Here is a 25,152-nt window from a genome sequence, read left to right as displayed (position 1 = left end):
TTCACCTTACATTACATGCTCATGTGTATTCATTTATTACAGGTGTTATTACAGTTCATGTTATTACAGTCAATTACATTCTGTTACAGGTGTTATTACAGTTGATTACACTCTGCTACAGGTGTTATTACAGTCTATTACACTCAGTTACAGGTTTTATTACAGTCGATAACGCTCTGTTACAGGTGTTATTACAGTCGATTACGCTCTGTTACAGGTGTTATTACAGTCCGTGTTATTACAGTCCATGTTATTGCAGTTGATTACACTCTGTTTCATATGTTAATGCAGTTGATTACACTCTGTTACAGGTCTAATTACAGTCTACTACACTCAGTTACAGGTTTTATTTCAGTTGATAACGCTCTGTTACAGGTGTTTTTACAGTCTATTACGCTCTGTTACAGGGGTTATTACAGTCGATTACACTGTTACAGGTGGTAATACAGTTGATTACACTCTGTTACAGGTCTTATTACAGTCGATTACACCCTGTTACAGGTGTTATTACATTGTTATTACAGTCGATTACACTGTTACAGGTGTTAATACAGTTGATTACACTCTGTTACTGGTCTTATTACAGTTGATAACGCTCTGTTACAGGTCTTATTACAGTCTATTACGCTATGTTTCAGGTCTTATTACAGTCGATAACGCTCTGTTACAGGTCTTATTACAGACTATTATGCTCTGTTACAGGTCTTATTACAGACGATTATGCTCTGTTACAGGTGTTATTACAGACTATTATGCTCTGTTACAGGTGTTATTACAGACTATTAAGCTCTGTTACAGGTGTTATTACAGACTATTATGCACTGTTACAGGTGTTATTACAGACTATTATGCTCTGTTACAGGTGTTATTACAGTTTATTATGCTCTGTTACAGGTGTTATTACAGTCTATTATGCTCTGTTACAGGTGTTATTACAGTTGATAACGCTCTGTTTCAGGTCTTATTACAGTCTATTATGCTCTGTTTCAGGTTTTATTACAGTCTATTACGCTATGTTTCAGGTCTTATTACAGTCGATAGTGCTCTGTTACAGGTCTTATTACAGATTATTATGCTCTGTTGCAGGTGTTATTACAGACTATTATGCTCTGTTACAGGTCTTATTACAGATTATTATGCTCTGTTGCAGGTGTTATTACAGACTATTATGCCCTGTTGCAGGTGTTATTACAGACTATTATGCCCTGTTACAGGTGTTATTACAGTTGATTACACCCTGTTACAGGTCCTATTACAGTTGATTACATTGTGTCATATGTCATTGTAATCTATTACACTCAGTTACAGGTCTTACTACAGTCAATAAAGCTCTGTTACAGGTCTTATTACAGTCCATTACACTCTGATACAGGTGTTGTTGCAGTCTATTAAGGTCTTTTACAGGTCTTATTACAGTCCTTTACACTCCATTAAAGGTGTTAATACAGTTGATTACACTGTTACAGGTGTTATTACTGTCTTTATGTGCTGTGTATAATAGGACATTAAAAAAGTCTGCGATAAAAAATGCAAAAGACAGTCATCTAATCTACATCTGCAACAAATGATGACGTGTGATGATGATGACACACTGTAATAGTAAACTGAATTTTTGGGAAGACATACTTTTTAGCGTTCCTCTACGCACGTTGACTGGAAATCTCTCTCTCTCTCTCTCTCTATCTCTCTTACACACATTCCTTTTGAATTAAGGCAGTGAGGGAGTGAAATGTCAGAGCTGAGCTGCTGTTTGAGTTTGCATGTGCTCAGTCTGGTTCCTGGAGGGAGAAAAGGGAATCCTATTCACACGCAGTGAGTCATGAGTCATAGACAAAGCAGAAGTGAGGGAGAGTCACTTATCTTAATCATGTGGAGTGTTCCACAGGAAGTGTGTGCGCTTTAGAAAATACCGACTCGGAAATCATGAAATCTGATCCATGACGTTCCTTTTTTATTGCTGAAATAAATGAAGTGAGTTTGAGATCGACTGACGTGTGTGTGGGTCGGTTTTGTTAGTTTATACATTATTCACAAGTATAATATGGGAACCTTAATGGTGTTCTCTAGAAGCCCAGTCAAACATTTTGACAGGCTTAAGATCCCTTAATTATAAAGTGACCTCTTGGAGAACCCCTGAAGAACTCTCCTCTAAGAGTGACCTGAGTGTTAAACTCCTCACAGGTTCAAGGTGATAAGAAGAAAATAATGAGCAACAATGTGGTGTTTCTGAGTGCACTGTAGCCAGTTAAGACAGACACTCTCAGAAAAAAAAACTATTCTTTTAAGGGTTCATGGGATAATTACAGATAAACATAGAAACAGCTTCTAATATTAATATTCAAAATATAATATTGGATTAATTATTGCTATTACATTAAATCATAACAATCATACCATTTAATGTTTATACTTTATAAGAGTAATAATAACTGTAAGTAACTTTTTCTAAGTAACTTTCTTCAGCTTTCATCACAATCATAATCTTATTGTGTATAACAGGTAAGGGTGTGTGTGTGTGTGTGTGTTTGTGCTTGTGTTATAGTGCTAGGTGATAAGGTGGTGTTCACTCTAATGTTGATTATTTTCCTCTAACTGCATGACCCCGTGTGGTTTATTCTTTGTACACCACAGCAATTTATGCAGTTATTATTAAAAATTACGTTTTCTTTTTTTTTTATTTCAACAAGATTTCTACTGTAATTGTATTGTAAAAAAAAAAAAACTAAACACTTTCTTTTAGATGAAAATATTTATTGTAACAATGATAAATATTGCAAATATAAATATACAATACTTCGTAAAAGTTGGGCGAAAAATAACAACATCTAAAGTAACAAAGCTTCGTTCAGAAGCCACATTTAGTCACGCTGTGAAATTAAAAAGAACAAAAATAGAAATGAAAAATAATGCTATAAATATAGATTCTGTGCATGGTTACAGTAACGTACTGCAGTACTCAGAATCAGAATCTTCATACAGACGTGTGCTGATCATTAACACAGAATTACTGTTTCTTATGTCTGTCCTGTTCAAATAGCAGCTTAAATCTTCCAGACGACATTTAATGGAAAGATTAGAAGCATGTGTCCTGCTTGGAGGAGGATATCCCATAATTCTGTGCGGCTGGTGCTGTAAGTTTATTTATCTACCGTTAAAATGTCCCATAATGAGAACATTAGACCATCAGTTTATAATATCGCATTTTAAAGAGTGATCACAAAAAAAACGGGGTTTCTTTTGGATACTGAGATCTGACTGGTTCTTGTATTAAATAATGCAAATTTTGCCTTGAGATTTTTACTTTCTTTTTTTTTTTTTAAATCTAGACAGCTATCAGGACATAAAAATAGAGCATGGGCAGATCTCAAATCTGTAGAAGATTAAGTGATCAGGCAATTAATCATTTAATTAATCATCATGCTCCAAATAAGAGTGCAGAGATATATACAGGACACCGGAGTGACTACATGCTGATTTTCGACTCGTTGTTGTTGGTGGATTCTTTCCGATGAGCCAAGAAGGAATACATGCATTTATCAGCGCCAAGGAAGCGGTACATGCACACGATGGCGTCGAATGGCAAAATCCTGCAACAGACAGATGACCAGCAGGTTAGAAAACAACAACGTCATGAGGAAGTAGAATCTTCGCAGTTCAGAAGTTTAAGAGTTTCCAATCCCATGGGCTTACAGTTATTTCTATATTTTGTCTTTATTAAATAGTAAAATACTAAAAGTATGCATTTGCATACTTAAACCTGATTGGCTTTTATATTTTATGATGTAATATCGCATTCCTGAAAGCCCCTAACATCACTATATGCCTTGAGAAGTTCAATATAGAGTTTGTACTTGTACAGATGTATTTTCTATTATGAACATCACGTGTCACTGCAGACGATACTCACGTTTTCATGAAGGTGACAGCATACATGGCACGTGGCGTGCAGACCATTGGCTGATCTGTCAGAATGGCTCTCATGGCTCGCTCCACACAGTGCTCCGGGTTCAGCGGTGGGAAAAATGGTGCAATCTCCTTCCTGTGCAGAAGAACCGAACATCAACAACTGCGTATAACACAGGTATAACAAGCCAAATTCTAAAGAATTAATTTCTTATCATACATTGTAAGTTATTATGAATGTATCATATGAATATATCAAGATGTTAATATAACTTTTTTTAACTTACTGCTTTAATTATAGTTTAATTATAATAATAATTGATTACAATATTAATAGTGATTATTATCAATTATTATATGATAAATAAGTAGATTTTTCCAAAAAGACAACATTAAATACACTTTGGCTGTATATACAGACCACTGCAAAGGTTTGTGCACCCCATAGCACAACAAAGGTGGCAACGAATGAGGTACAAACCTTTGCACTTGGCTCTAAGTTCTGAGTGTCGTCTTGACTGAACGGAGACCAACCTGATCTGACAGCCTTTAAACATCCCTGTATCAACCAGGAAGGGACACACAAGTGTCATCTTGATCCCGTCTTTGTTAGCCGCCTTTAACTCGTGGCTCAAGGACTCGTGGAAGCCGATGGCCCCGAATTTGCTAGCGCAGTAATCCTGTGACAAAACACAATAGAAAGCCAATTAGATTGCTGAAAGTAACTAATTTACATCAGAAAACATCAGGATGTAAAACACACACCTCGACCCCGGCTGTGGTAAAGAGACCCAGAGAGCTGGCGACGGTCACAATGTGTCCCTCGTTTAACTCCAGCATCTTAGGGAGAAAAGCTTTTGTGGTCTGTGAAGCACATAAAGCAGATTAACTAATTGATGTCTGATTGAAAGCAGGCTGAGAGATGAAGATAAAGACTTCTACTACTGACCCAGAAGTGAGCATGGCAGTTGACCATCATGGTCCTCTCGATCAGTTCATCAGGACACTCCAGGAGGTGATGTCCTGACACCACCCCGGCGTTGTTGACGAGGAACGTGACATCTCCCACCTCGATCCTCACCTGCTCGGCTGTGGCATACACACTCTCGCGTTTACTTACATCACACACGTACGTGTGAACTCGGGGCTGAAACACGGGCTGGAACTTCTCACTGCTGTCCTCTGAACCTGCAGATACGTGATCACTCACTTCATGTAATAATGATAATAATAATAATAATAATAATAATAATAATAATAATAATAATAAGAAGGGTGTAAAAAGTGTCTGTGTCCTGGATTTGATGTTTATAAAGTGTAAAACTCTTAAATAAACAGTTCAGATTGAACATCAGCTTACAGTCATATTCTTTTTATCTCAGATTCTTAGATCTGTGGTAAAGAAATAAAATCTCCCGTTAACCGTGAACTTACCGGTGCTGCTGGTGTCTGTGTATTTTTGGTAGATTTCCCGCACGAGCTCTGCGGTCTCCTCGTTGGCGGCGCGGTTGATGTCCCACAGCGCGAGCGTGGCTCCTCTGCGGGCGAAGTGCAGCGCGAACAGGCGGCCCAGTCCACTTCCGGCCCCGGTGATCACGCACACGCGGCCGTGCACGCGCTTCTCTCGCGGCTTTACGAGCCACCGTACGGCCGCCGCCGCGAACGACCACAGTACCTTCATGCAAACCACGCAAAACTCCGCCGCGATGTGCATCTTCATGGACTGCACCAACAACTGACAAAGTTTGTGTAAAAAGTTTGATCTGAAGTCGCGTCTCTCTCTGTCTCTGTCTCTGTCTCTGTCTCTCACATACACTCCACTACACCATCAGCTGCTGAACTCCTGCACAACACAGACATCTGACTTCTCATCACACGTCGTTCTGCTCTTAACATAAATACAGGACCGAGGGAAAATTTCGTCACGCTGATGTCGTCACTGGAATTCCAAACGATCCCATCCCACATGTGTGAGGAGAGATGTTGCCAGATTGGACTTTTGCATATCGTTTATGGCGACATTAATAACGGTGCGGTCTCTAACAAAGTGGAGAACTTCTCACAGGCAGAAATAATAATTAAACCTTCACAGTAGCTACAGTGTACTTTGGGTGGGAAGCCAAACATATGTTTTAAAGGTGAAATAGTCGACCCCTTTTCTTACTTAAAACAATTTGGGAAATATGTAGAAAAACGACAGGTAAATTTATTTAATAAAATTGTGTCACTGAGAAATCCAATTGAATAACCGATTACGTTTGAAGACGCTTCTTCTCAGACTAAAGTGTATTATTTCAATATGGCAACCCTGGTAATAGAAATGTTTTATAACTCATTTTAAAGACTGAAATCGATTAGATTTGCGATCACATTGATTATTTATTATTTACTAGTTGAATAGCAAATGTTGTCTATGTTCACCCGTTCCAGATTGTGACACACAATTATGCTAGGAGGATATATAATTTTACTAATATTTTACTAATTTATAATATATAAAAACAATAATAACAACAATAATAATAATTATTATTATAATATAAAATATTTAGAATTATATTTTTGTTTAACTTTTATTCAAACTTAGCGTTAGCCAGTTAGCTGCCATGCTTGGTTGCGTTCAGACAAATATATACGATTTACACGTCATTCTACTCCTTGTTAATTTAGATCTATTGTGTTGAGATCAGTTGGCGTTTTCTTGATGCCAGTTTAGCGTGACACCAATAATTAACGTGTCTTTACATGAACATATTCCTTTTTTATTGCAGTCAAAGCTTTTCAGTGTTTAAGGATAAATAATAAAGCATTTGCTGGTAAATAAAGTATACTTCTTGATCATAACAGTCAGGCGATATAAAAGTCTACCCAATACATACCGGAAGTATGTGGACCTATAAGGCGTCAGTGCGCATGCGTGAAAGCCTCTTTTACCGTGGGTATAATGGCGGGTGAAACGTAAGTCGGTTGTCTTGTCGTTTAAATCTTCTTCCATCTGCGTCTGTGATGTCTATTCTGTGTCAGACTCCGATGGAGAATTACGTTTAAACCCCCATGTGCACGTTCATGTTAATATTGGTGGCAGATGCGGTGTATAAATTGTGTAAAAGTTGATGTTTATGATGTCGGGGTCTGTGTAGCATTAGCAACGTGATGGTAAACCGGCCTGTAGCTTATAAGCGGCTTCAGGTGAATGTTAGTGTTTTTAATTGTAATCCACCAGGTCGGTGATGCATAACTGGTAATATATCGGATTATATATTTTGTACACAACTTTACAGTTTGTCAGATTTGTTGCTGTTCAGCCGTGTGTTAATAAAGACAAGTTAAAGTAATGCAAGGACAATTATAATGAATACAATGATACAGAAATATGGAATGAACTTACATTTAGTGTTAAAATGGAGTGAAAGATTAGCTATAAAGCTGTAAATAGTTACCTGTAATGTCTCAAATTTGACACTGTGTATTTGTTTTATTTTCTGAGCTGTGGACTAGTTTGATCTCTGTTCTGACCTGGTATATGTGTTTTATTTCCAGAGAAAAGAAGGAGGCCAAGGAGACCAAGGAGATGAAGAAGAAAGAGACGCCGAAGAAGGAGGACGCAACCAAGAAAAAGGACGCGACTGCGACCAAGAAAAAGGACACAACTAAGAAAAAGGACGCGACTGCGACCAAGAAAAAGGATGTGACTTCGACTAAGAAAAAGGACGCGGCTAAGAAGGATGAGACCAAGAAGGACACACAGGAGAAGAAACTGGTGAAGGGGAAAAAAATTCCATCAGTCCCTGAAGGTCTCTTGAAGAAGAGGAAGCGCTTTGCTGCTGCCAAGGTGGCTCGTGTCAAGGCTCTGCAGCTCGAGAAGAAGGTTTGTGCATTATAAAGTTGTCTGTGAAATGTGTCACCTGATTGGTGCTCTGACCTCTCTCTCTCTCTCTCTCTCTTTCCCTCTCCCTCTCCTTTCCTCTGTTTCCCACCCACCAGAAACGCAGGATTACCCGGAACCTGATCTACTCGAGAGCACAGGCTTACCATAAAGAGTACCGGCAAATGTACAGGAGCGAGATCCGCATGAACCGTATGGCCCGTAAAGCCGGAAACTTCTACGTCCCCGCTGAGCCCAAACTGGCCTTCGTTATCAGGATCAGAGGGTGAGGGTTTACCTCTACAGGAGGTTACGATTTTGCTTATGAGGAACATTTCACCCAGACTTGATCTGCTTTAAGAGTGACTTTAAAGGACTAAAACAATAGTGTTCCGTGAGTTTTGGGTGGAGTGTTCCATGCTGTAACAGTGGTTAATGATGCATCACTTTTTTCCCCGTCTTATCGACCGTGGTGATTCCTCAGCTATTTAGCCAGTCTCACTGAAACCACATCACAGTTTATATTTAAATATAGTCTAAATGAGCAAGTGTTAATCGTGTGTTTCCTTCGCAGTATCAATGGCGTGAGCCCTAAAGTGCGAAAGGTTCTGCAGCTGTTGCGTCTGCGCCAGATCTTTAACGGTGTCTTTGTCAAGCTCAACAAGGCCTCCATCAACATGCTGCGCATCGCCGAGCCCTATATTGCCTGGGGGTGACCACAATTCTGTTTTTTCTACATTTCTTTATTTTTTTTGTACGGTATATTTGGTTAGATTGCTTAGAGTACACTAAATGTAGGAATTCCTTAAAGGGGATCTCTCAGGTGATTTAAACTGGATGTCTGAGATGTGACATGCTCTAGTGTAACAGGTGACCTGTGTTTTGCCCATTAGTTACCCCAACCTGAAGTCTGTGCGTGAGCTCATCTACAAGCGCGGATTTGGCAAGATCAGAAAGCAGCGCATTCCTTTGACTGACAACTCACTCATCGAGAAGAACCTTGGTAAATATCACACTACACAGATACTCTGAAAATGATGCGGATGGCGTTGTCAACTCTTTTCAGAGGAACACCGCTAAGGCATGCTCAAAACAATCTTCAATTTACATTTTAATTTATGCATTATGGAAATTAGTATGTCAATCTACAGATTAAGGTGCCTGAGGCAAGATTTTCAGTTGGGCAAACAGTGTGGTGATGAGTGACTGGTCATCAGGAACAGTGTTGATTGGGGGATTGGTCCCCAGTGCTGCATAGTCAGGCTTTTACACTGATGTAAAATGGAAAGAAGCTGTTCTTTCAGCTTATGTCAGCTGGAGAACTGTATCGTAATCTGGACCATCACCAACATCTATATATTTAAAGATTTCAGGTAATAGCTGAGAAGTAATTTCATAAAAGCAGCTGTAGTTGCCAGTGTTTTAATATTAATCACATTTCTGAACTTGGGCCATTGGGAACTTAATTTGTGACTGAATTTCCTTCTCTTTATTGTTGGTCACCGTATCTGTTATCATTCTATGTTGATGTTTAATAAACACTAAAAAGTAGAAACACTGAATAGATGGGAGATGAGTTTATGGATAGCTGATTTGATTATAATATTAATTGTATCGATTAGAGTAAGTCTTGTTGGTATCACAATTACAGTTCTAATTTAGTTTGTACAGTTTTTAAAGCAGCACTTTTTTCTCCAGGCACCAATGGAATCATCTGCATGGAAGATCTGATCCACACGATCTACACTGTTGGCAGAAACTTCAAAGCTGCCAACAACTTCATGTGGCCTTTCAAGCTCTCATCTCCTCGCGGTGGCATGAACAAGAAGACCACACACTTTGTGGAGGGAGGAGATGCCGGGAACCGAGAGGACCAGATCAACAGACTTATCAGGAGGATGAACTAAAGGTGAGCAAGCCTGGGGGGACTAAGAGGAGTGTGCTTGCTGCTTTAACACTGACCAACTGCATTGTAAATAATTTAGTATTAGTGATGAGGATTGGTATTAAGTATTTCAGAGATTTGTGTAACAGTCTAAAACTTTCTCCAATTACGGTAGAGCCCTTTTAATATTAAGTGTTAATTTATAATGTCCCACACTCAACATCTCGGCACATTTAAGGGGGTTTTTACACCTGGTCACTTCATGCGTTTTCTGTGATCGGATAGCTATCCGATCGTAAAAAGACCAGGCCTAAATGCCCTCCGAAACTTTTTTGAGACTGATATAAATCCGATCACTCAAACGACTTCAGGAGGTGGTCTGGGACACATTTCAGATGAAACTGGACGGATGTAAATGAATGTGGTTGTTCAAGCCACGTACATCAGCACTATACTCCTCCGAAATGGAAGTACGTCACTCACAAGTGACTCACGAGTCGTGCATCGCACCAGAAACAAATAAATGTAAATACTGTTTTTTGTAGCATAACCATCGTAGGTTTTTCTTCTTCTTTTTGATTGGATTCTGAAAACCGTATACACCAAAACATGTTCCATTTCAATTACCCTGGAAATGAGGTAAAATGTATTTGCGTTTTGGTTGGGAGTAGAAAGATCGGATTTATATCCGATTCGCAAAGACGCATTTATGTGGCCTAATGTAAATGGAGCAGTTTTAACAAATCAGATAGCTATCGGATCAGAGAAAACACATGAAGTGACCAGGTGTAAAAAGGCCCTAAGAGTCATTTTAATGAAGGTTCTGCAGCTGCTCTTTAGTAAATAAATGCTGCTGTTCAGTTTATAGAACTTTCTAAATAAATATTTCTAAAGTTTTTCCACATAAATTTCTGTGTAAAGTATGTTTTAAAAAATTAAGATTTTATTTATCTTTGTTTAAAAGTCATGAACTTTTTATTTTTTTACTTTAAGCTTGAGGTTTAATTTGTGTATTAATTGTTCTTTGTCTATAGAATTATTATATAGCTAACTTTTTCTTTTCTTTTCTTTTCAGGTGTACTAGGACATCTTTTGGTTTATGGAAAATAAATGTTTAATACACACACAGTCTCTTCTGTCCTTATTTCATGTTTGTGGTGCTGGGACCAGGTGTTAACGGACTTTATTTCAATTATTGTGTCTCCATCTAGTGGATGTAGCTGATGCTTGATTAAGCTAAAATTTTGAATCAAATTAAGATTTTCCCTTATCTGTAAAGGTTTGATTCTGTTTTCTGATCACTTAAAGAGAAACAGGGGTGTATACAGTTGTGTGAAAGTTTTCCCCCTTTCTGAATTTTTTTTTTTTTGCATGTTTCACACTTTGTTTCAGATCATCAAACAAATTTAAATATTAGTCAAAAATAACCCAAGTGCAAACAACATGCAATTTTTAAATTAAGGGTTTTATTTTTAAGGGAAAACAAAATGCAGTCCTACATGGCCCTGTGTGAGTGCGTTTGCCCCATAACCTAATAAATGGCTGGACCACCCTTAGCAGCAAGAACTGCAATCAAGTGTTTGCGATAACTTGCAATGAGTCTGTTACAGCACTGTGGAGGAATTTTGGTCCACTCGTCTTTGCAGAATTGTTGTAATTCAGCCACATTGGAGGGTTTTCGAGCAAGAACTGCCGTTTTAAGGTCATGCCACTGCATCTCAATAGGATTCAGGTCAGGACTTTGACTCGGCCACTCCAAAGTCTTCATTTTGTTTTTCTTCAACAATTTGGAGGTGGATTGCTGGTGTGTTTTGGATCATTGTCCTGCTGCAGAACCCAAGTTCATTTCAGCTTGAGGTCACGAACAGATGGCTACACAATTTCCTTAAGGATTCTTTGGTAGACAGCAGAATTCATGGTTCCATTAATCACAGCAACTCTTCCAGGTCCTGAAGCAGCATAAGAGCCCCCAGACCATCACACTACCACCACCATATTTTACTGTTGGTATAATGTTCTTTTTTCTGAAATGTGGTGGGTTTTTTTTATACACCAGATGTAATGGGGGATACGCCTTCCAAAATGTTAAAATTTTGTCTCGTCAGTCCACAGCGTATTATCCCCAAAAGTCTTGGGGATCATCAAGATGTTTTCTGCCAAAACTGAGACGAGCCTTGGTTCTTTTTGCTCAGCAGCAGTTTTTGTATTGGAACTCTGCCATGTAGGCCATTTTTGCCCAGTCTTTTATGGTGGACTTATGAACACTGACCTTAACTGAAGCAAGTGAGGCCTGCAGTTCTATGGATGATGTGGGGTTTTTTTTTGTGAAGTCTTGGATGAGTTGTTTAGGGGGGCAAACAGTTTTTCACACAGGGCTATGTGGGTTTGGATTTTGTTTTCCTTTAATAATTAAAAACCTTCATTTAAAAACTGCATGTTGTGTTTACTTGTTATCTTTTAAGTTTGTTTGATCTGAAACATTAAAGTGCAAAATGACAAACGTGCAAAAAAAGAACGCTTTTTTTCACACCACTGTATTAAAAAAAAGGACCAGGTTTATTCTAGTTCAGACGTTTGTGTTTTAGGGGAAATTCCTGAAGATGTAAATGGACAGACATCACACAGGACCCCACCATGAGCTGGGATTCAGGTTTATTTCACCTAAAACTCTAAGATTTTATTTCTTGATGCAGCTTTTCAAAACGTCAAGGAGCTGGATTATTCCTCTTCTTTTTTTATTATTATTATTATGCAAACAATTACAATATTTATAGAAGAGAAATAAGATGCAAAATACAAAGACCAACAAAACAAAACGTGTGTGTAAGTGTAACTGTGTGGGAGTGGAGATATATGAATAAAGGAGCATGTAGGGAAGTAACAAGAACAGACATAAGAGTTTAAAATATATATATATATCATAGAGGAAAAAACTAATTAAATAATGATAGTATCACACAAAATAATTTTAACAAAACCTGGAAAATGGGGTATGAGGAAGGTGACAATATCAATAAGAAATGTCACAAATAGTAATAGTATTAGCAGACGTAGTAATGATAAACATTTACAAATATACTCATTTCACCTGCAATGAGGGGGAGGTTAAAGAACCAGGAAGAGGACAAATAAAAATAGTAGTAATAGCAATAATGCTGATACAGCCATTAATAGTAATGATAATAATAATAGTACTAATATTATTAATAATGGTAATATTGATACAGCTATTAATGATAAGGTATTATAAAGCTGCCTCTGATAACCCTCATGGCCATGGCATAAGATAGACTCCTGCCAGCGTCATATTGCAACAGGCTATCAAGGTGAGGTGCTGCAGGGTTCAGGGTCCAAAAATTCATACCCACCCCCAGCCGTCCCACACATGCCATGCTTACCCTGTCTTTGTGTGTGTGTGTGTGTGAGTGTGTGTTTTAAATAAGTATGGCTGCTTTCATTGTTATAATCATGATATGTTTGTCAACTTAGTGTATAATGCATTAAAAAAGCATGGCGTGTAGCATGGAACCAGCCCAGTGCAAAGCCCAGGCCGCCACGCAAGAGATTATTCCTCCTCTATATTCAACATTATTCACCATCGCTTTTCTAAATCCATATTCAATAAATGTTTCTCCATGTTTTTATTTGATTTCCTTTTCAGCTGCTTTGATCTGTCTTGAAACGAGCAGAGAGACAGGTAGAGAAATACTGAAATATGTCAGCTTTTATTGTTTAACTTTGTCTACAGTTTAAATGCAATAAAGGGAGCTCTGATCTTATGATCAGTCCCAGACTTGTAACCTGTCTGTAGATCACGTATAAATTCATCAAAACATATTCTTTCGATATATTGGAATATCTTAAGTCAATATTGAATGTGCCAGTTCAAGATTTTAAACTGCTTTGCTTTGTACTACAATCATTTTTATTTTTTGGTTTAACGTCTGGCAATGGGAGGAAACGTGTGCTGTAACGTGAGCTTTTAATATTAGTGGTTAATTAATAGATATTTAGCTGATTGCCATAATGTCAGCTAACAGAATGCTCGGGCAATGTAAAGACACCAAAAGGTGAACTATTTCAAGGCAAAACCTAAGCTTTGTGCCATAGTTTAGTGATTTCATTTAGACTAGCGTTATCATGAGATATTAAGGAGGGGAGGTAGTAAAATTAGTTGAAATTCAGGTTTAGACACTTCAGGTTAATATAGCATAAACGGCTCGACAAACAGTTGTAACCATCATTAGTTAAATGTGACACCGAAATGAGAATAATTTACACCCATGTATCTCCTACTTTCAGATTTTCCCTTTAGGGGTCGCCACAGGGAATCATCTGTTTTCACCTAACTCTATCATCGGCAACCTCTACTCTCACACTAATTAACTTCGTCATCCTTTAACACATCTTTGGCCTTCCTTTTGACCCTTTTACCTGGCAGCTTCATCTCCAACATCATTATACCAATATAGCCATCTCCCTCCTCCTGTACATGTCCAAACCATCTCAATCAACCCTCTCTGACCTTGTCCCCAAAACAGCCAACCTGAGCTGTCCCTCTGATGTGCTCTTTCCTAATCCTGTCCATCCTCGTCACTATTAAAGAAAAGCTCAGCATCCTCATCTCTGCTACCTCCATCTCTGCCTCACGTCTTTTCCTCACTGCTACTGTCTCTAACCCATACAGCAGAGCTGCTCTCACTGCTGTCTTGTACACCATTCCTTTGATTCTTGCTGACACTCTTCTCTCACAACACTCCTGACACTTTTCTCCACCCACTCCTTACCGTATGTACTCGCGTCCTCTTTTCCACACTCCCCATCACACCCCAAATACCTTAAACTCCTGCACCTTCTTTACCTCAGCCCCCTGTAACCTCACTCTGTCTCGTTCATACACATGTATTCTGTCTTATTACTACTGACTTACATTCCTCTTCTTTCCAGAGCAGACCTCCACCATTACAGGTGTTCCTCCACCTTCTGTCTACTCTTACTACAGGTCACAATGTCACAAACATCACTGTCCATGGAGATTCTTGCCTGACATCATCTATATCATCACCTGTCCATCACCATAGCAAACAAGAGGGGACTCAGAGCCGATCCTTGATGTATCCCCACCTCCAGCTTGAACTCCTCTGTCTGACCTACAGCACATCTCACTGCTGTCATACTTCCTCTCATACATATCCTCAACTACTGTTATCTACTGCTCTGCCACTCCTGACATCCTCATACAGTACCATAGCTCCTTTCTCGGCATGCTGTCAGGCATCTCTGTACTTCTCCATTAACTTTCTCAGAGCAAAAATTGCATCAGTAGTGCTCGTTCTGGGCATGAAGCCATACTGCTGCTCACAAATATCCACTTTTTTAGTCTTGCTTCCACTAAATTTTCCCATAGCTTCATTATGTGGCGCTCGTTTACCCACGTGTACACTCGTTTAATCAAAACCCCTCTTTGAACATGTCTTTGTTTTCTGTTTGCATGTCGCTAAAACTTTAGGGAACATCGGTAAAGTGCAGCAAAAAGAAATGTGTAAAGACTTTGATGTACCAAACAGAAGCTTTTTCTGTGTATGAGCTATGATAATGCAAGCCACTCCAATGAACTAAAATTAGTGGATTGATAAATAATTATAATTAGTATTATTCCAGTAATAGAGTTCATGTGTAAGATTTGCTGATTTTGATGAATGATTTGTTTATCTTGTGTCTTTATGGTATTTTCTGTGACATTTGATATTTTTGTTCCAGAACAAGTTGAACAATATATTGGAGCACGGTGGCTTAGTGGTAAACACGTTTGCCTCACACCTCCAGGGTTGGGGGTTCGATTCCCTCCTCTGCCTTGTGTGTGTGGAGTTTGCATGATCTCCCCGTGCCTCGGGGGTTTCCTCCAGGTACTCCGGTTTCCTCCCCTGGTCCAAAGACATGCATGGTAGGTTGATTGGCATCTCTGGAAAATTGTCCGTAGTGTGTGATTGCGTGAGTGAATGAGTGAGTGTGTGTGTGTGCCCTGCGATGGGTTGGCACTCCGTCCAGGGTGTATCCTGCCTTGATGCCCGATGACACCTGAGATAGGCACAGGCTCCCCGTGACCCGAGGTAGTTCGGATAAGCAGTAGAAAATGAGTGAGTGAGTGAGTGAGAGCATGTAAAACACAGCGCCATCTAGTGAACAAAAGCAGAAAATGCCTCAGTGCTGAGTTTCAATGGTTGTGTGATGTTAGTGAAGTTATTTGTTTGTTTGTTTGTTTGTTTGGTTTTTTGCCCTCTGGTGTTTGTTAATAGTTTTGAATGATACAATTAAGCTGTGAGTTTGAGCTAAGGGGTTTTGTAACTTGACAAAAAATCTGTTTATTATAGAAGTTTGTACTTTCAGTTGATTTATTTAAAAAAAAAAAAATCAAGTTAATTTATTAAGAATGTCACCAAACGTGTTACTGATTCACAATAAATTTGAGAACAAAATTCAAACTGAAATAAGAAACTATGGCTTTGGCAACGTGAATATATACATACCAAATATAACAGAAGCATTTTTGTGTTTTCCTGCAGTTTCACCTTGAACCCAGCAGTTCTCTAAAGTCAATCAAACAGTTCCTTTAAAAACATTTCCCCTCATTACATTTTGCCAAAAAAGGGAAAACAAAAGCAGCGTGGCATTTACATGTTGGGTTGGAGTCGGAGGTTTTGATTGGAAGCAGCGGCATCATTTAAGTTTGAATGTCTTGTCCTTGAAAAGGAACATAATGTGCTCATGATGCTGTGGTGTACTTCAAATTGTCTCAGACTGGCTGTAACAGTAGCTCTGTGTTTAACTGTGACAAATTCTGCAGAACAGCAGCTTTTGTGTTCCTCAGACTCAATGACCGTGTGGTGGGAATATGAGGGTAAGTACAATTGTATTTCGTGTGTGTGTGTGTATGTATGTGTGTAATTTGAATTTTGATATTTCTAAGAAATATTCTTTATTAGTAATAGTGTTCTTTACCTTGTGCTTATCTCATGGTGATGAATTTACCATAGCTCTGAAAGTATTGGAACCATAGTAAAGATATTTTGGGTTGTTTAGCTTCATTTCACAATGAGGTTGTTAATTAGTAACATCTATTGTTATATAATGAACATTTAGTTTAAAAAAGAATGAATTCCTATTATTCTAAAAGAGAAAAAAAATAAATGATTGACTAAACCCTTTACCAAAATATTAGTAAAAATTATATTTATTTAAAACTTATTTCCCCGTTTTATCCCGTTCTGATGTTTGTTTTCAGCATCAAAAAAAAAAAATTAAGCTAAAATCATATGAACACATGATGAATTTATCATTTAGGCAAATACATAAACATGTTTACAATAAAAATGAATTTAATTCTGATTTGAAAATCATATTTATTTAAAATAAATATTTCATTATAATTTTCAACCAAAATAAATGTGATGTTTTAGAAAAAGCAATGGATCTCTCTCTCTCTCTCTCTCTCTCTCTCTCTCTCTCTCTCTCTCTCTCTCTCTCTTTCTTTAATAAACTTTATCATGTGGATGGCTTCATTCCTCAGGGCCGCTGTATCACTTCACCGTAAGCACTGAACCCTGCAGTAATGGGATGGATGTAATAAATGCTAACTACACGCTCGTTACAAGTAAGACATTTTCACCTAATTTTCACTTTATTACTGTAAGTACATTTGAGAGCAAAAGTTTGTGTTCCCATGGTTGCCAGCTGACTTTGGATAATCTACTTGTTTTTTATCCTCCAGAGTTCTCGGTCGCACGTGCTGGATACACCATTACCTGTTATTACCGGAATCAGCTGTGGGTTGAGTTTTCACAGCCTGCAGTTCCGTGTACAGATTTAAAAATCTGCAACATCGTTAAAGGAGGTATAAAAACTATAGAGTATCTTGAACAGGAGCTTATTTACATTTACTCTTTCACCACAGTAGTTTAATGATGTGGCTGCTCTGTTCCAGAAACACTCACTGAGACCTTGTCACTGCCTATAAACCCTTTTAACTTTCCGGAGGTGAGTCCTGCGTGTGAACTTCAACTTAAGTCATTATTGTCATTTCAACCATATGTATAGCTGGTGCAGTACATAATGAGATGAAACAACATTCCTCCAGGACCATAGTGCTACATAGAACAAGACAGAGCTACATAGAACAAGACAGATCTACGGACTGAAAGTAAATTGTCCTAGCCACATTAAGTGCAACATGTGCAACCTAGTGCAAATAGTGCAAGACAAAAGACAATGCAGTCAGACAATACAAAACACTACAAGACAAAAAACACAGATAGCACTGACCAGTATGCATTCAGAACGTTGTACAAAAACTTTTGCAACGGTATGGAGTGTTCATGTCACTGATTAAACTCAGTGTTTATGTCACTGATTTAAACTCAATGTCTTGCGATTCTCCCACAGGGAGAATATCGCGTTCAAGGCCATCTGAGCATCATCGACAACTTGGAACGTGAAATAAATATCTCTATAAATGCAACCATTCAGGTGAGGAACAGCTGAGAAAAACTTGTTTCATCATGTAAAGGTGTCATAGAACCCTGTGTTTCTTCAGACCAGAGCTGGAACTACTGAGACTCTGAGCTTCACTGAGCCTCATTCTCATTTTTACCAGTTCATATCATGTCAGGCTTCTTAGGTTCTTTAGGTTCAGTGGGCCTGGGTTTCTTAGGCTGAAATTCTACAGGACATTTTCATAATATTTATTACACAAAGCCATATGAAAGGGCTCTTTACAGCATTCAATGGATATTTAAGGTTTTTAGTTTAAAAACTATGGAGAAGCACAATATTGTATAGATCTGTCTAGACCTGTAGTATTGCCACAGAGAGAAAACGGAAGAACCCTCGAGGGATCACAGAGAACTGTTTGAACTTTTCAAATGAAGAACCTTTAAGTGGTCTGTGGTTTGTACCTCTGGGAAGCATTGAGTTCTGTGTCCATAGAACTGATTGATTCTACTTTCCGACTGAATTTTAAACCTTTTAGCATGTAAAAAATGATCCACAGAACCCTTCAAGAACATCTGAATGCTTCTTTTTGCTGTATGTGTTTGTATTGTGTGTGTTTATTTAAAAGGAAATTTAGATGAACTATTTTTTTCACAAATGCAAAATATCCATAAAATTTCCGTAAAAACCTGTATATTGTTGATGCTAAAGGAAATTTGCATCCATTTGCAACCATCATTTGCAGCATTCTTCATGTTGGAAAACATTTATTATATTCATTGAGGCTGAAAAGGTTCCTCAGGGAAATACACATAGCCCTTGTACAACAACATGGCGTGTGATGATCCTCTGTCCGTTTGCTGACTTGACTGAACAGACCTTTAAAGCTTCCTGCAAATGTGTATTGTGTATTTTGTTTTTTTCCCCCACTACACCACACATACACAACACTTCTCTTTTTCCCCACAGACGCTTCTCTGTTTTTCATTTCCAGTATTTACAGAAAAACCAGTTTAACACACAACCAGAATAAAAGCGTGTTCACAGTCATATGCTTACTGCACTTCATTTTGAACTTCTTGTGCTTATAAAGTGACATAACTTGTTCATGATGCTCTGGTGTACTTCAACTTGTCTCAGACTTGCTATAACAGTAGCTCTGTGCTTAAATTTGACGGGTTTCGCGGAACAGCAGCTTCTGTGTTCTTCAGACTCCCTGACAGTGTGGTGGGAATATGAGGGTAAGAGGGCAGTTGAGATTTATACACAACATCATGTTTATAGATAGATCTTAATATGTATATATTAAATGTATAATATTCATATATTATATATCTATAAACTAAATATCAGCGTTTATAAATAAAACCGTTTATTAAAAATATGTACATGAAGCCAAATCTTCAGCCAGATATTTATTTATTTATTTATTTATTTATTTATTTTTAATTCATTGTGAAAAATTGTTACACAAAACATAATGATTCATTGAAAACAGAGGAAATATATTTTCTTGTTCTGTTACTTGGAAACAGTTTTCAGATTTAATAATAATAATAATAATAATAATAATAATAATTCAAAACAGTCTTTTTTGCAAGGTTATATTATCTGAATATTTTGATTATGACTGAATTTTTAAATGTAACAAAAAATCAATTAGATTTTTTTACAAAATAAATAAAATATAACTCAGAGCTTTATGGTTACATAAATGTAACTTTATGGTTACATTTCAAGCTCTAAAGAAGTAAAACTGCTTTCAGGTCCAGTGGTTTTAACGTCAGTGGAAATGTCAGACTGTTCCACTGAAGAGAAGAAATTCACTTTGACCTACACAGGAATGCCCCGTAAGTGTGACGTTTTCACTCACAGAGTCCGCTGTGTAAAGTCCGCTGAAACCACACGTTAAAATGTCTTACTTGATACAAACAAAACATGCTGTTTAAACCTCAAAATAAATAAAAATATATATATTTAAAAAAAAAGTCAACAGAAAGTGTGCATATGTGCTGATTTAGCAATGTTAGCTAGTCTCGACTGCTAACGCTTAGCACCTGTACTACCTTATCAACAGTATTTAACTTTATTAGCTGAAGAAATTTGCTAAGAAAATAACAAATTTTAGACTTACAAACTTAAACAAACTTAGTTCAGTGCACGTCTGACATTAGCAGAAAGCAATTGAAACATTGACATGGCGGATAAAAACGAAAAGCGAAAAAAGGCTTAAGGTAAGACAAGGACCTGTGTTAATTAGTGTTAATTTCGTCACCTATTTTTAATTTAGTCTTAGTCTTAGTCTTGTGCCAAATGTCCTTGTTAGTTTTAGTCATATTTAGTCATTCACATATCTTTTTTTGTTAGTCAAGTTTTAGTCGACTAAAAGTCTCGTCGTTTTAGTCAAAAGAAAATTCAAGGTATCTTAGTCAAGTTTTAGTCGACTAAAAGTCTTTTCATTTTTGTCTAGTTTTAGTCAAAAAACTTGTAGTCTTTTTTTAAAATAACACATTATTACTGAGATTATTACTGATAAACATGACAAACAGTAAAAAAAGTGTTTCACATATGTTTCACTCGAACTTGACTGAACATCACATTTTTTACTTTATTGATACTGCTTTTAATCGTAATGCAAAAGACCGGTCATCGGGACATAAGCTGTCATGTACAATAAAAGAGCCTGCGCAGCGACAGGAAATACAATTTAACACAAAAAGCCTGACTAGACGGTGGACTTGCGCTCAGGATTATTTTTTTTTTGAGCGGCGTGTGGACAAATTCTTTCTACACAAACACTAAACAGCGCGAAGCCGCGAACTCGTTCTGAATATTTTAAAGGCGTAACAGCTGATGAAAAAGCAGAGACAATTGTAGACGAAAATGAAGTGAGATTTTATCTTAGTTTTTATTTTATACAAAACATTTTCGCCTCGTCTTTTTTTTTCGTCAACAATAATGCATGTTAATTTAGTCTTAGTCAGCGTTTTTGGACAGTGGTGCAGTCTTGTCATCGTCTCGTCTTAGTCATGAAAAAAAAGATTGTTGACGAACATATTTCGTCTCGTCTCGTCTGACAAAATTAACCCTAGTGTTAATATAGAATCAGCTTTCCAGCGCTGGAGAGAACTGAACGTCTTCCGTGTGAAATGGAGCTAAACCTTTCATGGTACAACACACAGTACTACAAAAACACATTTGTATTACCATAGTATTACTCATTTTGTTCATTTATTGATAAAAATATCCCCTAGGCCAGCTGCCCCAGCAGATTCCACCATGATAGTTGCCTGGGTTATGTATCTATGTGTGGGGCAGAGCTATAAATACAGGGGTGACATCCATTTGGGTTAGGGGCGTGTTTGTTTTGGTGATTTCAAATGTCAACATTGGCTTTCAAACATTGTGCACCCCACCTTTAATGTTACTTAATTATGCAATTACAACCAAAGATTTGCATTCTAGCTAAAATTCAGTTAATTATTGTATCATAAACGTTAAGCAGTAGCTAAAGTTCTCACCATGCTATTATAACAACTAAGTTTGCTAGTTATTCTGTAATTGGCATCCTGTGTAATTCAAACTGGTAGCTACGTTTTGTGAATATTAGTTTTCAAAGACTTTTATTGCTGCAGTATTATATGCAATATTATTTTTCTCATTGTTGATGAATGTGTAGTCACTAAGGCCATGCTCAACCTGATTTAGCTTAGCTTAGCTCCTGGATGTGTTATTGCTCAGTGTTTACGATGGTACAGCTGGGATGGCATCTGAGCGTTCTGTATAAAAATGAAACATTGTTCACACTGTACAAGCCACTGGAGTCGTGTGAGGATTTCAGGATATGTGACCTGATTAAAGGAGGTATGTCCCTTCTCAACATCTTCTAGGATTTCTCTCTTTACTACAGCTGTAAGATTTAAATCGGTTCACTTTTCTGTTACAGAAAGAATCCACGAGACGATTCCGTTCACCATAAATCCGTACTTTACACCAAATGTAAGTTGTATGTCTTTTACAGTTGTTTACAGTTGTTTACAGTAACATCAGTAAATGATACTGACTACATTACTGTTTTCTTTTGTGTTATCTGCAGGGCGAGTATCAGCTTATCGCCACAGCAAACATTATTGATGACTTTGATAGAGAATTAACCGTGACGATAAAATCAACCGTGCACATGAGGAAAAAGAACTGATGAGGATGAGGATGATGATGATATGGTTCAGTCTTCATATTTTTACTTCTGATTTTAGCCACAAGCCTAATTCACCTCCAAGGAGACTATATCACACCTCAGAGGTGTTACTTCACACATCTCAGGAGCTTTTCACTGCAGATTCTCCCACTTTTCAGTAAACCTGATGAAGAACCTGAGAAGATTGGAGAAACCTCTGATTGTGCTTTATTTGGGGTTTTTTTGCTTATTGCTTATTTCCTCAGCTGATGGACTTTAAAAGAGATAAAGGGTGCATTACTGAGGCCTGGGATTTTCAGAATTCAGCAGAACTGATGAAGAATCTTTTTTGAAACATGTCTTGAACATTTTTTTTAATCATGGCATCAGTGACAAGGTGCTTCAGATTTGGCATCTTAATCAGGTTAGGGTTACATTACACTACATTAGCACTTGTTTGTTTTCTCTCTCTCTCTCTCTCTCTCTCTCTCTCTCGTTATCTATCAATATATCTGTCTATATACAGTAGGTGTGTGTGATAGGAGATGTCATGAAAATAAAATCCACCATCACATCTTTGTATTTTGAGGAATATGCTGGTGGGATTTTTGTAACTACATCACTGTGTATAACTAAATATTAACACACTAAAAAGGATGAAGAAATAAACCTGAAGTAAATGTACTTTTTAAAATCAAGCTGTAACTCTTGAATATCTTTTTGACTGCACCAGCACCATTTCATTTGCTCCTCCTGTGTTTGGTTGTGTGTTGTTTTGTACACACCTCTAAGATCCATAAGAATCTGCTGCCTTGGCTGAAGGTGATGGAAGATGTTTCAAAACTCCAGCTGCTCTGTATTTCCTGTAAGGGGTGCTGTTACAGAAAGAGCACTGAACCCTTAGGGTGATGGGTTGTTGAGGACCTGATGGCTCGTAGCAGGTGAGCTCGGACGTGCAGCTTTGACCCTCTGAGCCATAGATCTTCCTCTAAGGGCACTTTGTGTGGTTTGGGTGGGTCAGGGCGAGGGGCGGTGTGGAGCAGAAAATCAGGGCTAATGAGGGGCATCAGTTTAAACCTACCTCACTTCAGAATTTCTCCGAGGTAAAGGTGAAAAATGTGCTGAATGTCCAGAGCAGTGGAGCAGCCGCAGGAGCAGGTGGTGGAGTTGACTGTGAAGGTGACAGTTGCAATCTGTGTGCAGTCTGACTTCATTACTCTCATTGCTCAGAGCTCTGTACTTCGGCAAGGACGTTTAGCTTCAGAGAGATAAAATCACACAGCAGAAATGATCACTTTCTCTGAGAAATGCAGAATTGTTCGAGCATTAGGCATAAAAACTCCACACCTACTCAGATTAGTGGTCAGGTGTTGATTCATTCTCTTTAACGGCAGCTCTGATTGTAGCACAGCTTTATATTCATGCACTCGCTCTCATTAATTATCGTTCTATAGCAACATCGTTCACAGGGACGTGTACAACACGCGTTAAACAGATTATGAAAGGAGTCTTCAATGTCAGAGCTGGAGGTAAACTTTAGGGTTAAAACCCTGGGAAATCAGAGTTATTGTGACTCCTTTTTTTTTTTTTTTTTTTACTATATATAAGTACATCAACTAGGGACTATTGTTCTCTCTCGCTTGCTCTCTCTCTCTCTCTCACACACACATACACACTCTCTCTCAGTAACAAAAGTTTTGTCGACGTTCCACAACATTTGATGTACTTATAAATGAAAAAAGAGGCATCACAGTAACTCTGCTTTTGCAGGGTTTTCATCCTGCCACAAATCACAGTGAGACTCAGTTAAAAGATCCATTAAGCAATAATTAATCCTGTGACCATCTTCCTGATCCTTGATCTCTTCCCGCTGCCATGCAGTGCGTGTGTGTTTGTGTGATTTTACACAGTTTAAAAAAAACAAGGCAGTGTGTCTGAATTGTGAGGCTGTGGCTGCACGGTGACAAGGCTGAGGTTTTTCGCTGCCTCATGCTGTAGATGACTCTGAGCTCGACCTTGATGTCTGACACCGAAACATTTCTTTCATCTTCATCTTCTTGTCTCATAGACTTGCTCTCATTATTATTAAATGTGTATAGAGACATTAAGAAGAAAAATAAAGAATTAAGATACCTTTACCTTTGAATGAATGAATGAATGAATGAATGAATGAATGAATGAATGAATATTGCTAATACAGTTAGCTGGTTTGCAAATTTAACCTGAGCGACGCCAGTACATTATATAGCAAGTAAAAAAAATCACACAGATTAGTAGATTATGTAAGTTGTTAACAAAGTAGTTCGTTTTGGCACCGATATATATAATGCTGCTGCTCATTGGAATCATTAGTTGACTACTGTTCAGTGATGGAAAGAAGCCGACTGTTAGTGACAGAGTGAGTGAGTGAGAGAGAGAGAGTGAGAGAGTGAGTGAGAGAGTGAGTGAGTGAGAGAGAGAGAGTGAGTGTGAGAGAGAGAGAGTGTGAGTAAGAGAGAGAGAGAGAGAGCAGCTGTTGATCACTATTTTTGCCACATCAATCCTTCAGACAACAGGCAGGTTTTACACAGCGGACTGTGAGTTTTCTGTGATCTAAAATAAACACTCCTGTAACCACCGGCATTTACACGGCTCCTGTACGAGGGGGTGAACGGGACATAACTGAATTCACAAAATACTATTCATTCAATAATGTCGTTTTTTGATTTGATTATTTAGTAAATAATCAATAATCATTATTTAATAAATTTAATAAAAGAAGACCATTTACAGTTTTAATAAAATCATCTTTGAAGTTGGAAATATTTTATTTATTCATTTGATTAACATTTAAAT

At 37.8% G+C, this 25,152-nt stretch overlaps 2 protein-coding genes and 1 non-coding gene across 3 annotated transcripts; 2 read left to right on the top strand and 1 right to left on the bottom strand.

Moving 5' to 3' along the window:
• Positions 1-3,418: 3,418 nt before the first annotated feature.
• Positions 3,419-5,855, bottom strand: rdh10b (retinol dehydrogenase 10b). Its single transcript, XM_060873308.1, has 6 exons — positions 5,338-5,855; positions 4,853-5,091; positions 4,669-4,767; positions 4,438-4,583; positions 3,908-4,039; positions 3,419-3,587 (listed from the first exon to the last, which is right to left on the bottom strand). The coding sequence occupies exons 1-6, from the start codon at positions 5,621-5,623 to the stop codon at positions 3,464-3,466; spliced, it is 1,026 nt and encodes a 341-aa protein (XP_060729291.1). The 5' UTR covers positions 5,624-5,855; the 3' UTR covers positions 3,419-3,463.
• An 852-nt stretch (positions 5,856-6,707) lies between these two features.
• rpl7 (ribosomal protein L7) lies at positions 6,708-10,777 on the top strand. Its single transcript, XM_060873312.1, has 7 exons — positions 6,708-6,861; positions 7,444-7,771; positions 7,888-8,054; positions 8,343-8,480; positions 8,662-8,771; positions 9,467-9,677; positions 10,729-10,777. Exons 1-6 carry the CDS (start codon positions 6,848-6,850, stop codon positions 9,673-9,675), a joined length of 966 nt encoding a protein of 321 aa, XP_060729295.1. The 5' UTR covers positions 6,708-6,847; the 3' UTR covers positions 9,676-9,677; positions 10,729-10,777.
• LOC132857238 (small nucleolar SNORD12/SNORD106) lies at positions 8,197-8,279 on the top strand. The gene has a single exon (XR_009649514.1). It is a non-coding gene; the product is annotated as a small nucleolar SNORD12/SNORD106 (small nucleolar RNA).
• Positions 10,778-25,152: the final 14,375 nt, after the last annotated feature.

This window comes from Tachysurus vachellii, chromosome 1 (genome assembly GCF_030014155.1).
Source record: "Tachysurus vachellii isolate PV-2020 chromosome 1, HZAU_Pvac_v1, whole genome shotgun sequence".
Lineage (NCBI taxonomy): Eukaryota > Metazoa > Chordata > Actinopteri > Siluriformes > Bagridae > Tachysurus > Tachysurus vachellii.
Note: the sequence above shows the minus strand (reverse complement) of the source record. Positions and strands in the feature narration are given on the sequence as shown.

Coding starts and splice junctions, on each gene's coding strand:
- rdh10b (XM_060873308.1), bottom strand. CDS start 5,623: ATGAAGATGCACATCGCGGCGGAGTTTTGCGTGGTTTGCATGAAGGTA. Junction 5,092..5,337: donor CACAGACACCAGCAGCACCG/GTAAGTTCACGG, acceptor ACGTATCTGCAG/GTTCAGAGGACAGCAGTGAG. Junction 4,768..4,852: donor ACTGCCATGCTCACTTCTGG/GTCAGTAGTAGA, acceptor TGTGCTTCACAG/ACCACAAAAGCTTTTCTCCC.
- rpl7 (XM_060873312.1), top strand. Junction 7,772..7,887: donor CTCTGCAGCTCGAGAAGAAG/GTTTGTGCATTA, acceptor CCCACCCACCAG/AAACGCAGGATTACCCGGAA. Junction 8,772..9,466: donor ACTCATCGAGAAGAACCTTG/GTAAATATCACA, acceptor TTTTTTCTCCAG/GCACCAATGGAATCATCTGC.